This window comes from Dicentrarchus labrax, unplaced genomic scaffold, assembly GCF_905237075.1.
Source record: "Dicentrarchus labrax unplaced genomic scaffold, dlabrax2021, whole genome shotgun sequence".
Lineage (NCBI taxonomy): Eukaryota > Metazoa > Chordata > Actinopteri > Moronidae > Dicentrarchus > Dicentrarchus labrax.
Window position 1 is genome coordinate 23977269 of NW_026136718.1, and position 13715 is coordinate 23990983.

General features: G+C 38.1%; 1 protein-coding gene across 5 annotated transcripts in view; it reads left to right on the forward strand.

Moving 5' to 3' along the window:
* The first annotated feature begins 4081 nt into the window (after positions 1 to 4081).
* Positions 4082 to 13715, forward strand: part of LOC127350327 (cyclin-dependent kinase-like 5) — a 35270-nt gene continuing 25636 nt past the window's right edge. For 4 of the 5 annotated variants that reach the window (XM_051376832.1, XM_051376836.1, XM_051376834.1 and 1 more), the window contains exons 1-3: positions 4082 to 4206; positions 6223 to 6444; positions 8089 to 8123. In XM_051376832.1, coding sequence (XP_051232792.1) covers positions 6381 to 6444; positions 8089 to 8123 — 99 coding nt within the window. In that variant the 5' untranslated portion in view covers positions 4082 to 4206; positions 6223 to 6380. The other variant, XM_051376833.1, reaches the window with a different exon arrangement.

The following is a 13715-nucleotide window of genomic DNA, read 5'->3' on the forward strand; positions in this document are numbered from 1 at the left end:
TCAGAAAATAAAACCCACTCATCTTCAACCTCTCTCACACATCCATTCATTCACATAGAAACTCTATTCAAACTTCAAAAAGTGTTCACAACAAATGGAACTTTCTCACATTGATTCAGTTTCTTCATATCTTTCACATTTTTTACACAATCCCAGTTCAAAATTCACAAAAAAATCCGCCCTTCTGAGACTTTTACATCAGTGTGTATTGTGCAAAATGTTCAGAGAAGATTTAAAACCATCTGTAAATCTTGTCTTCAACTTGCTCTAATGGCCACAGTTTTCACTCCACAAACATCAAAACGTAGGAAAATTTGTTTCGGTCGCAGACATGTAACTATGGAAGGAAAACAGACTGGGCACATTTTTGACTTTGCACACACAAATCTCACCCACTGTGGGTCAGCAGGTTCTCTTATTTTGCATAATATTGGCAATTAGGTGATAGAAGTGGCACTCTAGGCGCTAGAAGCATAATCATGAGAGGTGTGCCTCAGCTAAGATCTCTTTAAAATGCAGCCTCTGACCCAGGAGTCACTAAGCATACACCATCACCATGGCAACCTTTCACTGTAGATGGGAGCACACAGCTGATTGAGGTGACCTAATTAACATGGTTTGACAGACAGGGAGTCAGACAGACAGTCAGACAGACAGGCAGGCAAATAGATACTTTTCAAGTATTGTTCTAGCTTTAATCTAAATTCCAATCTTATAATATTAAGCATCTTGAACATATGGCATTTATTCAACTTTTCAGTCCTATTCATAGTATTTAGACTCTTTCCCACTTTCCAACTTGAATATCATTCACTATGGCGTCAGCTTTTCATCAAATCTTCACATATTCCACCTTTTCCATATTATTATTATTATTATTATTATTATTATTATTAATAATAATCAACTTTTGAAGTCAGCAATTCAGTTTAGCAGCCATTCAGCAGTTTAGTAGTTGGTAGTAGTGAGGAGGTGGAGGGGGGCTGCAAAGCTCAGTAGAGCTGTGGCTCATAGGCAGAAAGTTCATGGTTCAAACCCGGACTGTCTAGAGCCAGCAGTGGATAGGTGTAGAAGACTTTTTCTTGATCAGGAGTGGTTCCCAAAGGAAGTAGTTTGAGTCCCACCTTGCCCAAACAAACCATTCTGTATTTGGTTCAGAATATTTTTCAGCAGCATGTATACATAATACAAAAAAATTACTTTTAACCATTTAAAAAAATTAAAGTGAAAAATTAATCAAGATGTTATCATGATAATATGATAATAAGACCTTATTGTTTAAAAGGTTACATAGTAATGCTACTTTTACATGCTGCTCCTGGTAAAGGTTGAATTGAACTTAATAATAACAACAAACATAAACTTTATTTCTATAGCAAAATTCATGCCTGAAACACAGGCAGCCCTATAATTAAAGGAATAATTCATTATTAAGATTATAATTATGCAAATAAGATACTTATTTCCAAATATTACACAACTGTTAACTTATCATGGGCCTTTAGTAGGCTTCAACAATCATTTACTGTAGAGATGTGTAAGCATACAGCTGAGCATACAAATATAAATGTTTGATTATTTAGTTTTCTGTCACCGTTTCTAACCATTTCACATAAAGACAGTCACAGTACTGTTTTCAAGATATTTCATTAAAAAGCACAGCTGAATTCTGAATAGTTAAACAAAACAATTAAACACAAAATCAAAGCTGACATGCCTGAAAAGATAATATATCTTAGCATAGCTCAGCAGGCAGAGCTGTGGTCTCATTCACAGATTGTAAACAGATGAAACATTTAGATCTCTATTGTTAATAGGCTATACAAAACATGTCATTCATTGGCAAATAGGTCAACAGTATTGATATTGTTAGTGTAAAATAAACTCTTTGTTAGCCCAGTAACATTTAGTCCTTATGTCGAGGTGATCTGTGCTATTCCAGGCTTCAGTAGGAAAACACTGGCTCTATGACATACAGTAACTCACTCTACAGCCCGTTATAGGACTTTCTCACCCTTATAATTAGTCAGCATAATCATCCTCGTAATCAGTGTGTTGTCTTCAGTATCAGTGGTGAAGCTGAAGTTTATTTAAAAAGCTGAATTGCAAGCATGAGGAGAACTTGCTATAGGAATAAGGCTATTGAGGTCCAGAAAATCAATAATCAATTCCAAAGCAAAACTGCTCAGTGTAGTATCTAATTAAATAATCCATAGGGAAACATAACTAAACAATATCATTTTTACTATATATTTATTTGTTAAGTATACATATTAGATAATATGAATACTCTCAAATAAAATGTTCAAAACATGCCAACTATTCATCATTCAATCATTCATAATCAATGCAATTTTCTTTCCACAAAGCAGTTTGTTACTATAGGTAGACCTCACTGCTCTACCACATGTGAGCACTATGACACATGATTGAGGATTACTAACCTGGCAGAAGAGATATGACACATTCCCAAAATTGGTTGAAATGCAGAACACAGATTTCAGTCAACCAACCCATGGCATCAAACCAGACTGCTTCAATCTTTCTAACTATGCTTCTTCTCTGTAAAGACATCTGTATGTCCTGAAGTGAAGTATGATGAAGATTCGTTTCAGGTGTTTCTCATAGAAATCATTGAAATTGATTAAAATCTTCATCACTGGTTAGTAATAAGCCTACTACATGTTCACAGAGGGTATTTATTTTACTCCATGCTGACAGGCTAATGGAAGTTGAAGGTGATGGCTCTATTATGATTGTGATCAGAGTTATGATTGTGTTAATAATATTTTAATTGATGTTACCTTAGGTGATGTTACATTCACCAGCACATGCCTGTGGATATTATCAATCAAGATATAGTACATTAAATACAGTAATAGATGTTAGTACTATTTTGGGACCCATCAGATGAGTATCACAGGTAGTATCAAAATATCAAAAAGTCTGGATGGAGATTTGATATGGAGATCAGTCTCTGCTTAGGACCCCTTTTACCTCTGCATTATTACTGGTAGTTCCTTACACACAGTATGTATACCAGTGAGATTATCAGTGGATGTTTTGTCTGGAAGATTTCATGTTGATTATAAAACCATATATTTCCAAAGAAGTGAGTTTAATGCACTCTGCACAGACATTTGCAATAGATGAGGAAAACATGAAACACCACAGTAAATTGTACCTTTATTTATTCAGTTTCAGGTTCATCCTGTGGGTGGCAGCATGGTTTCATGGGACAGCACAAAGATGGAAAAAGCCTTATGGATCCTACAGAGTGTTTTGAATGCCAATAGCTCACCTTTGGTCTGAATGAGAATGGGGTCATGGATAAAGACACAGGCTACACAGATAGCTTTTAATTTTCTATCTATGAGGATGTGGAATATAATCATAGGGTTTGACAGCCCTCTCCACATTTAATTCAGTAGACATTTAATGGAATTTGTATCCAAAAAGCCCTACTGAACACTTTTCAGTTCATAATCTGAGTTTTATCATTTGGAAAATAAATTCACATTCATTAACTGAAGAAAATTAAATTGAGCATGACTGTAGGTTTGTCATGTTTGAAAAAAAACTTGTCAGGAGGCACTAAATATCTTATTTTATTACACATTTACCTCAGATAAAGTGCAAAATGACACTACTTTCACTGAAGAAAAGTACAAAAATTAAACTACATCAGAAACTCCTCACACTGCAACCTGTGGACAGTGGTGAGGTGGATTGCTACCAATGAGCAAGGAAAAATTCAAATATTTGCAATCTGTTCATGAATTGAGTTGCTTTATATCATCCTTATCATGTAAAGTTTCTACCGCTATATGTACTTCGGCATGGCCTTTAGATAACTTGTGTTATCATATGAAAAGCAGGGTGTGATCTTGTGAATTATGTAATTGAGAAATTAGAACAATAATATCCACCTCATACGAAACACCCTCAGACCGCAACACAGTTTTCTCCCCCATTGGCATTCTGCTCGCTGATTGGTCCAAATGAAGGGGGCGTTGGAATAAACAAGCGTTTCGAGCGTTTTCATTGGCCGTCGTCACGCCACTCAAACTGTTGCCTGGTGATCTGCTTGCAGCTTGTCAACCGCACGATCCAGTTACTGTAGCTGCCTGCTGCAATGAAAATATCTCCGTTGGTGGGTGGATATATCGGCCCAGTTCCATCATATTTTCCCCAAACAGTGACTGAGTGAGTAGTTTAATTTATCATTATAAAGATAAGAATTGTAGGCGTTAAGTATAATGTGAATATCTTCTGTGAAAGCTCACGAGAAAAGGCAACGTTTACAAAGCTTGAGGTTTGTTTTGAGCTAATTTGCGGTTTTGTATGTTTTGTGAATCAGGCAGAACACCAAGGCAACACAACTAGCTTCATTATAACGCAGCGTTAACTAACCAGAGTCCGGGCTAGGAAACTGTTAATGTGAGGCCATTTGCACTAAGTTGGCTTGAGTGTAGCCATATGTTTGACTTGTTGGATTTATTGCTGCTCTGCATTGAAAATGTGGGAGCTACAGTCATTCTGTGGGCAGTCGTAGCTATCAGACACACACACACACACACACACACACACACACACACACACACACACAGCCGAGCTACAGTCCCTGTTAAAAACAATCATTTGACAGCCACATTTCGCCCTCCTGTGTGTGTTTGCTGCTGTTAAAGATGTGAGAGGTTTGTAACAAGAAGCAACAGGACATTGTATGACACATGTTTACATAAACAGCAATTGTTTTCACATGTTTTATCATAATGCAACATTTTACCATAAATGTAAGTGTTGTTGCTGGTTGTTGCTGTTATTATACATTTTTTTGGAGTGCCCAAAAAATGTGTATACAAGTTACCCTAAAATGGCAGTGACGTTGTAAGCTACATCCCTTGTTTTTACCAAATTCTTCCCACTATGTCTCATTTTAATGGCCGTAAACCAAATCCAGGCGTAGATAATAGTGCATTGATCATATGAGGAGGTTTAAAGGTCCTGCATTTTGAATTCCACAGACTCAGTCCATTACCACGCATGAGTCATTCTGTTGATAGAGACAAAATATATGATCCACAGCAATGCCCAGTGCATTCCTGATCATATTAGCCTTCTAGGTCTGGGCCTGGAGAGTAGTTGGCTGAAATCTGCTCTGGAAAACAATAGGCTGCATGCCACTGCATGTAGGCTGTGAAATGAGGAGAAGGAAGGAGGAAGCACATTAACACACTCGTGTTTAAAAAGAACAGATGACTGAAAGCATTTTCTCTGTGTTACTGTTTTGTCTCGTATCGTCCTCCTCACGTTTTCCTTCACTTGCTGTCAGTTTACCTGTGCTGATGGTGTTCGGCTAAGTAATATAAGGGAGTAATAGACCACACAGCGGCGTTAAGTGTTCTGGGAGACAGAGTTTATTTTGGTGCCGAGGTTTTGCATACTGATGAGCAGCTCCTGTGCCCACAGCACCGTAGGAGACTGGGAGTGTGAGTAGGCTACACAAGTCCTTGAGCTTACCAGCAAGGAGAGGATGAAATGGAGAAAGTGGTATCTGGAGTCTTATCTGATTCAATAAGAGTAAAGAGTGTGTGGATACCAGAGGAGATTCTTTGATCACATTAAGAGATTACGTGGTACTGTTTCACTCGCTGAGATAAAAGGTAGGAATCCAGCAAGGAACTTTGCATCAATTAATGGTATCTTTTTCCTTTATTTTTATAAGGTATAGTAAGCTATATGTGTATAAGGCATGGAATATGACACCTTACTTATGTTAAAGGGGCTCTCCACTGATTTTAAACATAAAGGTCGGTTAACTCATCATTGATAGTACTACTCAGCCTGTGAAAACAGTTGTATAAAGTCTTCTGTGGCTCTAGTGGGAGCTTTCTGAAGTCTGACAAAATAACCCTGACGAGGCCATCAGGGTTATTCAGTCATCAGGAAACCTGTGTTATAAACTGGAGGCATAGAGTTTGACTGATGAAGGGACGGTAATATAGGCTACCTTAAAGATGCTTTTAAATTGCATTCTGGCATTTATAGGACCCAGTCCATCTCACAATAATTTTCTCGACTGGTTTTGGCACTTAACTATGGTCTATCTATCTATCTATTTATCTATCTATCTATCTATCTATCTATCTATCTATCTATCTATCTATCTATCTATATGTGTGTGAGCGTGTATGAAAGGTCTGGTATGTTTGTGTGCAGGTAAAAGCGAGCCACTGAAGAAGGCATGTATTGGATATTATGGCTTTCAGCTGGCACACGCCCATCGGGAGCCAACAGCTAGCCACCTCATGCCATCCTGTAGCTGGACCCCCTCCGCCTGAGCTCCATGCGCCTCACACAACATACCTTTTGACTTCATGAAGATCCCTGACATCGGTGATGTAATGAATAAATTTGAAGTCCTTGGGATCGTGGGTGAAGGTGAGCGCTCTCATTTAATGCCACTGCAGTATGTCACAGTGTGAAAAGCATTTTCTGTACATTTTCAATCTGCAACAGTGACTACTAGCCCAGTCTAGTCTTCAGCCACAGCTTTTCATGTGAGGTTGTACACCCACAAATTTGTTGCAAGGTTTTTCAGTGAGCAATCATTTGATTGTTTATAACCATTTTGCTTGTGGAACAGGGCCGTTAAAAGCCTGATCTGTTGTTCATGATTCAATAACTCAACTCAAAAAGGTAAAGGACAATTTTTTAATATTTCATCAGCAAGATTTTTAACATGGAAAAACTGAAGGTAGGTACTGTGACCTGAATTCATACTCCTGTGCTGTTACTGAAGAAATGAAGAGGTGGCTTGGATGATTCAGCTTCATTGTTGTAAATATAAATGGGACAGGGTGATTTGATAGTTATATTCCCCCCGAAATGCTTCTCATGGCTCTGCTTTTTCCTTGAGCCACTTGGTTGATATGAAGTGGCAGAGGCCCTGAGGTGAGGCCACCCACTTGTCCCAGTTTTTACACTCGTACTCCCACATCCTAGAAGTTTTATAATGTGTGTATAATTTGTCTCTAGAAGACACAGGGAAACTTTGAGCTGGATTTTGAAGGCTGAGTGCCTGTCCAAAGATGAGTCGGTCTGGAAGGAAGTCAGCACTTTTAGTTGTAGAAGTTTTCCAGTCCAGCTCTACTTACTGCCTTTGCACTCAATGGCACAGTGCGCTCCACTTGATTCAGCATCATAGATTTTTCCTCAGTGATCTTGAGGTCAGTCAATTTTGTAAATCCTTTAGGACTGAGTGCAGCATGTGGGCTCACCCTAGCAATTAAAAATACACAGAATATTATGCAATTATGTCCAGTTCTTCATCTAAGGAGGAAAATGAATGGCAGGGAAGTTTGCCTTCAAGTTCATAGCTTTTTAGAATAAATGAAAACCAATAACTGCCTTTAATGTAGGAAGTCAACCGATAAACATTTTTCATTTTTCTTCTTCAGCAGGAATGTCAAGTACATTCAGTTTGTACTTAATGTGTTAAAACATACAAAACCACCTGTCTGATCTTTCATGTTTTTTATGTCACTGGAGTCAAAAGGTGGCAGCGCAACAGCATTTGTTGCACTTTTCTCAACTTCTGTCTTTTAGGTATCTACATTGTAAATGTAAATACAGAAAACGACTCCTCGCAGCACTGATGTGCTCGTGAAGGAGCACGGAGCAGTTCGTCATATGCCTGCTCAGTCCTAGAATTCCTCTTGAACCCTCAGGGGATGTGTGTGTGTGACTGCCAGGGTCGATAACATCAGAACTACAGTAGCTCGCCAACACTTGTGTCCTACTTTCTGAGCCACCTGTCCTTTTAGAGAGGGGGATGTTTTTCCTTAATTCATGCGTACATATGAGAAGTATTAAAAAGGAGAGGATTTAAAACCAAATCCTACTGGAATTGTTCATTTTTCAATTGAATTTATGCTGTTTTTTGTTATTATTTCATGTGGGTCGGCTTTCAAATGCGGTAGCTCGACTTGCAAGGCAAAAGTAGTGTTTGGAATACATGAATATTCATTAAGAGATTAGCTGTGGTGAATCTCTGTTAAACACACTGTTTGCTCTCGTTTCCAGGTGCCTATGGTGTTGTTTTGAAGTGCCGACACAAGGTAAGATCTGATTCATTTCCATGTAATCACTTCAGTCTCTTGTTGCTTATTGGTCTTGTCAAACCTTTCCAATCAGAAATTGTTCTTCAAATCCTTATCTTGTTATATTTTGTTTTAGCTATTACACCAGGAAGTCAGTTAAGGTTTTAATGGATAAGTACGATGATACTGCTTTTATTATTGTCAACAATACAAACACCTATTAGCAAGTATTGTTTAAAAGACTTAAATTGCTTATTTATCTGTGCCATAGACCTCAATTGTTGACCAAGATCTGTTAAGAACACATTAGTGAACCACAACGTTACACGTGGTGACATGTTCCTTCATTACACTCACTGTAGTTTGTCTTCAGTCAGTCCCTAATACACCGTCCTGATGCTGTAAGCACTCACTAGAGCACCAAATGTGTGTCAATCCGCTGCTGAAAATAGTCTGTTTGAGTAACATTTGCTGAAAACTACAGTGTCCTGCTTTTTTAAGAAAGGATTTAGCCTTTAGAAAAAATATTCATGACCCATTTATAAAGAATTTACGTCTTCAGTGGGAACCAATGAGCTTGGGGCTGAGAACCACAGACAGACTCAGGGAAGTGGGAGTCAGACAAACACATTGTTGGTTTTGGTCTTTTCATTGTTGACATAGACTAACCAGTCTTCTGCTCTGGGGATGGGGGTTGGAGTGTGATAAACTGTGTGTTTATCTTAAAGAAAGATACAGTTAGTTGACATTTATGCCTGTTGAAGGTTAAGAAAGGCCTGCAGAAGCCCAGAGAATATTGGTCGTTGACACTGTGTTTTAATATAGGAGGTTTGTCTGAAGCAAGTGGTCTTCATGCACCTGGTGACTCCAGTTTAGTTTACTGCAATGGTTGTTTGCCTTAGAATTACTGTGATGCCTTAAGTGGCTCTCGTGGACTGCTGGATAATTAGTTATAGTCACTCTGCTCAGCTCCATCAATTAGAAATCTCTTTGAATAGCAATACATTTGTCAGATTAGTGACCCTGGTTGCTCACCAGGTTGAGCTGGCAACCGATGTACCAAGACTGAGTCCTTGCTGCAGCGGCCATGGATTTGAGTCCGACCTATGGCCCTTCGCTGCATGTTATGCTCTCTCTCTCTCTCTCTCTCTCTCTCTCTCTCTCTCTCTCTCTCTCTCTCTCTCTCCCACTATCCTGTTCACCTTGAGCTGTCCTATCTAATAAAAACTGCCCCAAAATATATATATATTAAAAACAAAGAATAAGGAAACCCAAAAAAGAGACGACCCACACTGCAGTAATAGCCTTGTCATCTCAGTCCATTTAAGGAAGAGGCAGCGCCAGGAATTGACAGCAATCCAGCATGAATAAGAGAGACTAACTACCTCCTACTTACAGAGATCTGCAGGAAACAGACAAAACACTTTTTGAGACTTCCTCATCAAAATCCTTGATGTTTTTTTTTTTGTTCTACAATTGCCGTGCATCTGCCTTCATTACAGTGTTTATTGCAGCAGTGACCTTACTCAGTGTGTCCATTAGCCAGGTTTCTAATGTGAGCACGCTAGCTTAAGTGTCAGAATTGTAAAAGACAACAGCACCACACTTGATGTTGAGCGAGCACTCCGAAGTGAGGAAAAAGAAGAAAGCCTTGCTGTAAGCTGGAATCACAGCCTATAATTACTGGGCTTTATTATTCAGACTGATTGATCCCGGGCCTATGCAGCTGCAAATGCCAATGTCTTCATTTTATACAATAGAATTCGCATCAGTAGACCTCAGTTAGGTCCACACAACAGACGGAGGTTGTTGCTTTGTCTGTAACACTCTCTTCACTGTGTTTATATGTGGGAAAATCCGTCATCATCACCATAATCGCAAATATTTATCATTCTAGAGCAAATAATGACTTTCTTTTTGAACACTTATTCAACGTCTGAATGATTTATCAGAACATTAAGGTCAGACACATGCATCAGCTGGTGCGTCACTGTTTGATATTAGCTGATATATAATCAGATTTTTTTATCTGATATTTAAGTAATGATTAATGATTTTGATACCAGCCTCAATAACAATCAATTTAAATAGCGTTTTATTACATAATATAATAAAACTTCATACCATATTGTTTATATGTCCACAGTGCTTTTGCTGATGCATAAAACTAAAAAAAGACCTACTTATGTAGTGGCTTTGTTTGTTGATCAGCTACCTTGATTTTTTTGCGATATCAGTTGATGTTAGTATATTTATATGCAGTTGAGCAAGTTATTTTTAACTGGCTTTGCTACATTGGCCAAAAAAATCTATTAATGTACTATAGAAGATAAAGTTATCAATATTTTGTATCAACCGTGGTTTAAATTACGATGTGTAACGTGAGTCATTCGTAGTGATGAGCCAACGAAAAATAATCATCCAGTTTTGCAGCTCACAGCTAAAGAGACAGATATTTCCTCATGATAATAAGGTGATAATATGTCAGTGTTCCTCTGCCCATAAGTGGCAAAAAAAATAATTTAATGTAGCTTTAAATAATTTCATAGTGCAAATGCCAACAAATCAGTTACAAAATCTAATTTCTCTAAACTGTATGTTAAATTATTTGCAAACTGGGACAGAACGATCAATATCATGTAAAAAAATGCTGCTGCAGTGCTGATTGGTTTACTGGGTTACTGTCTGCAATGTAGTTACAGGGCTGGAGTTATAAACAAACATTTAAAGAGAGATTTGCTAGCTGTCTTTTCAATACTTTATTTGACATTAGTTTATAAAGCTAATTTTGAATATCTTTTTAATTAGCTCATTACAATTTCATTATTTATCCTGCATATAACAAAGGTGCTCCCTTAGAAGTCTGACATTTTGCTACTTTGTTGTGGGCCTTGTGTGTGTTGGAAATTCCATAATATATGCAGTTTTGATAGAATATCTGTTGGTAACTATATTGCTCGACGTGCGAAAGCACAAGAGGATGAATTATCTGGTTGCAGATCAATATGGACCAGTGCCATCTGGAAAATATTGAATTGTTAGTGTGAATGAACCGACATGTTTTTTCAAAAGCTAACTCACAGATCTATGCTGCATAATTATGCATACACACACGGACGTGGGCACACCACACACTTCATGCACAGACGCACACGCATTCACACACGAATGTGTTGACACTTACAGAGCAGAATAACACGTAGGCTTAGCAAGGCTCTGATGGTGCTGTGTATATAGGCAGCAAAGTGCACTGACCAGAGAAAATGGCTGTATTTGTGTGTAACAACTGCTGCTGAGGCGCAGCTGCTCGTGCTCACTGAACATACTTATTTCACCAGTGACACGCCCCTCAAATTTGGTTTATACAATACATGTATTTAACAGGATCCAAGAAAGATCTGGGGACAGATATAGAAGCGATGGAAATACAAGTATGCATTCATCAATTTCCACACAATAATCTGAATCTATTTAAGAAGCTGCTGGATTACAGTGTGCGTACCCCCACATATGATCTACACAGACTTAAGAGTCAGCTGGGCTTAGTGGCAGAGAGACAGAGAGAAAAGATCACAGGCAGAGTTTCTGATGACATTATTCTGAGGTTTCAGGTATAATCTTTTCATTGTCACTGTTGTAAACTGTATAATCTAAGCAGATAAGTGTATGTGGTTTTTTACAAGCCCAACTAATATTCCTGCAAGACTTACTCTCTTTATATATTGATACCCAAATTATACCACACAAATGGGATAATAGATGTGACCTACACAAAATGTGTCACAATAGGCTATTATTGCTGAAATGATATACAGTAAATCACTGTGTGTAATGGCTGTGGCATTATAAGAGAACTTCACTACAAGACTTGGATGCAAATGAGACTGTGTTTCCTCAACGTGATCATAATGACAAACATTTATGAGGAATGTATGTTAAAGCGGTGTCTCTTCAATGCTTTATGGCAGACAGTTGGTCCAAAATAGCCTCGTTTTCATTTTTAATGACGATTTAAATTTAGAATGCCAGAGTCACGCATGAAAACACCACAGTTTAAAAACTGACAGAGTACAGACTAAAGTTGGTAGAATATGATGCTTGATGTTGAAGCCCCTCACAAGTCCAGCTATTGCTGTTACCTGGTAAAGTTTTTGTGTTTTTACACAAATACGGATGTTTTCAGCTCTCCTGCCTCACTCAGTCTTGTGCTGTCATGCCAAATTTTGCCACACCTATTTGATAAAGAAAGCCCCCAGAAGAAAACTGCGAAATGCTGTTATGTCAAAGAGGTTGAGTACACTGGGACACAGAGAAGCTTTTGTCTTGTAGTTTTGGCCCATCTTTTATTAATTCCTTTTCCATGTAAATGGATCACCAAAAGAACATGTTTGGGTTCACTAATTCTTTTTTCTGCCCACTCTCTAATGGAAATGCAGTGTTTTATTGTGGTGTGATGACAGAAAATTAGGGGAAAACTGTATTCAAGGATGCTGTAACTGCATATGCACCTTTTGCCAACTGAGCCACAAGGATGCTTCAGGTCTTTTTCTTGCCTGTTGATGTTTGATAAAACCCTATGAATTATGCTAATTCATTTTAAGCTAATTAAGAGGCCTTTGTTCCTGATCTTCATCACATCACTGGTGGAGTATCAGTGAGTTGCATTGGTAAATTCAATATGCACCCTTTTTTCTCAAATAGATTTCATAAATAAAAATCAATTGATTTTTAGCCATGTCAGCAGTGTGGCTCTAGGGATGGCAAATGTTGGTCTCTCAGTCAGTCCACCAGTTTTGTCCAGGCAGAAATATCTCAACAACTACAGGATGGTGCAAGTATTCATGGTTCCCAGAAGATTAATACTAATATACAGACTTTAGTGATCCCCTCTTGGATGGATCATGTCCCTCTTAAGATGAATTTAGTCACTTTGCTCATCCCCTGACTGTCCCTACAGCACCATTGTGAGGTCAGAATTTCCAGTGTTTTTCCAATGCTTTGGTTTATGACCAAATACCTGCAAAACTAATGACATTCCCATCAGCATCAGCTGCATTGTCTTTAGCTCTACTTATCAATGTTAACACGCTAAACTAAGATTGTTAGTATGGTAAACATTATACCTGGTAAACATCATGAATAATATCATACAAAACACTCTTTCTTAGGTTGCTCATTGTGCTTGTGTGTTTAATTCAGCGATGCAATATCAGCTATGTTGCAGTTATGTTGTGAACTTGGTAATAGGGTGCTGGTATTTCACTTGTTACTTCATTGTGTTGACGAAACTGGGAGTATCAGTACTGTGAGTGGAAACCACCCTTTTTTGCTTGCTCCAGTTTGACCTTGAGTTCATTGACATGTTATAAGGCATGTTTGCTTATGGTAGATTACAGAGCACGCTAACGTGGCTCTCTGTTGGCTCTGTTGACAAATTGTTTGTGGACTAAAACTAGAAATATCTGCACATGTTCTTCACATGTTGTAGTAATACAGCAAATTCAAAGAAAACAGAATCTTCTGTCATAAATAAGTACTGTATATTTACACTTTATCTGAGCAGGGATGGCTCAAGATTCAGGAGTTTATCTTGTGTTTCATTGTGTTAGT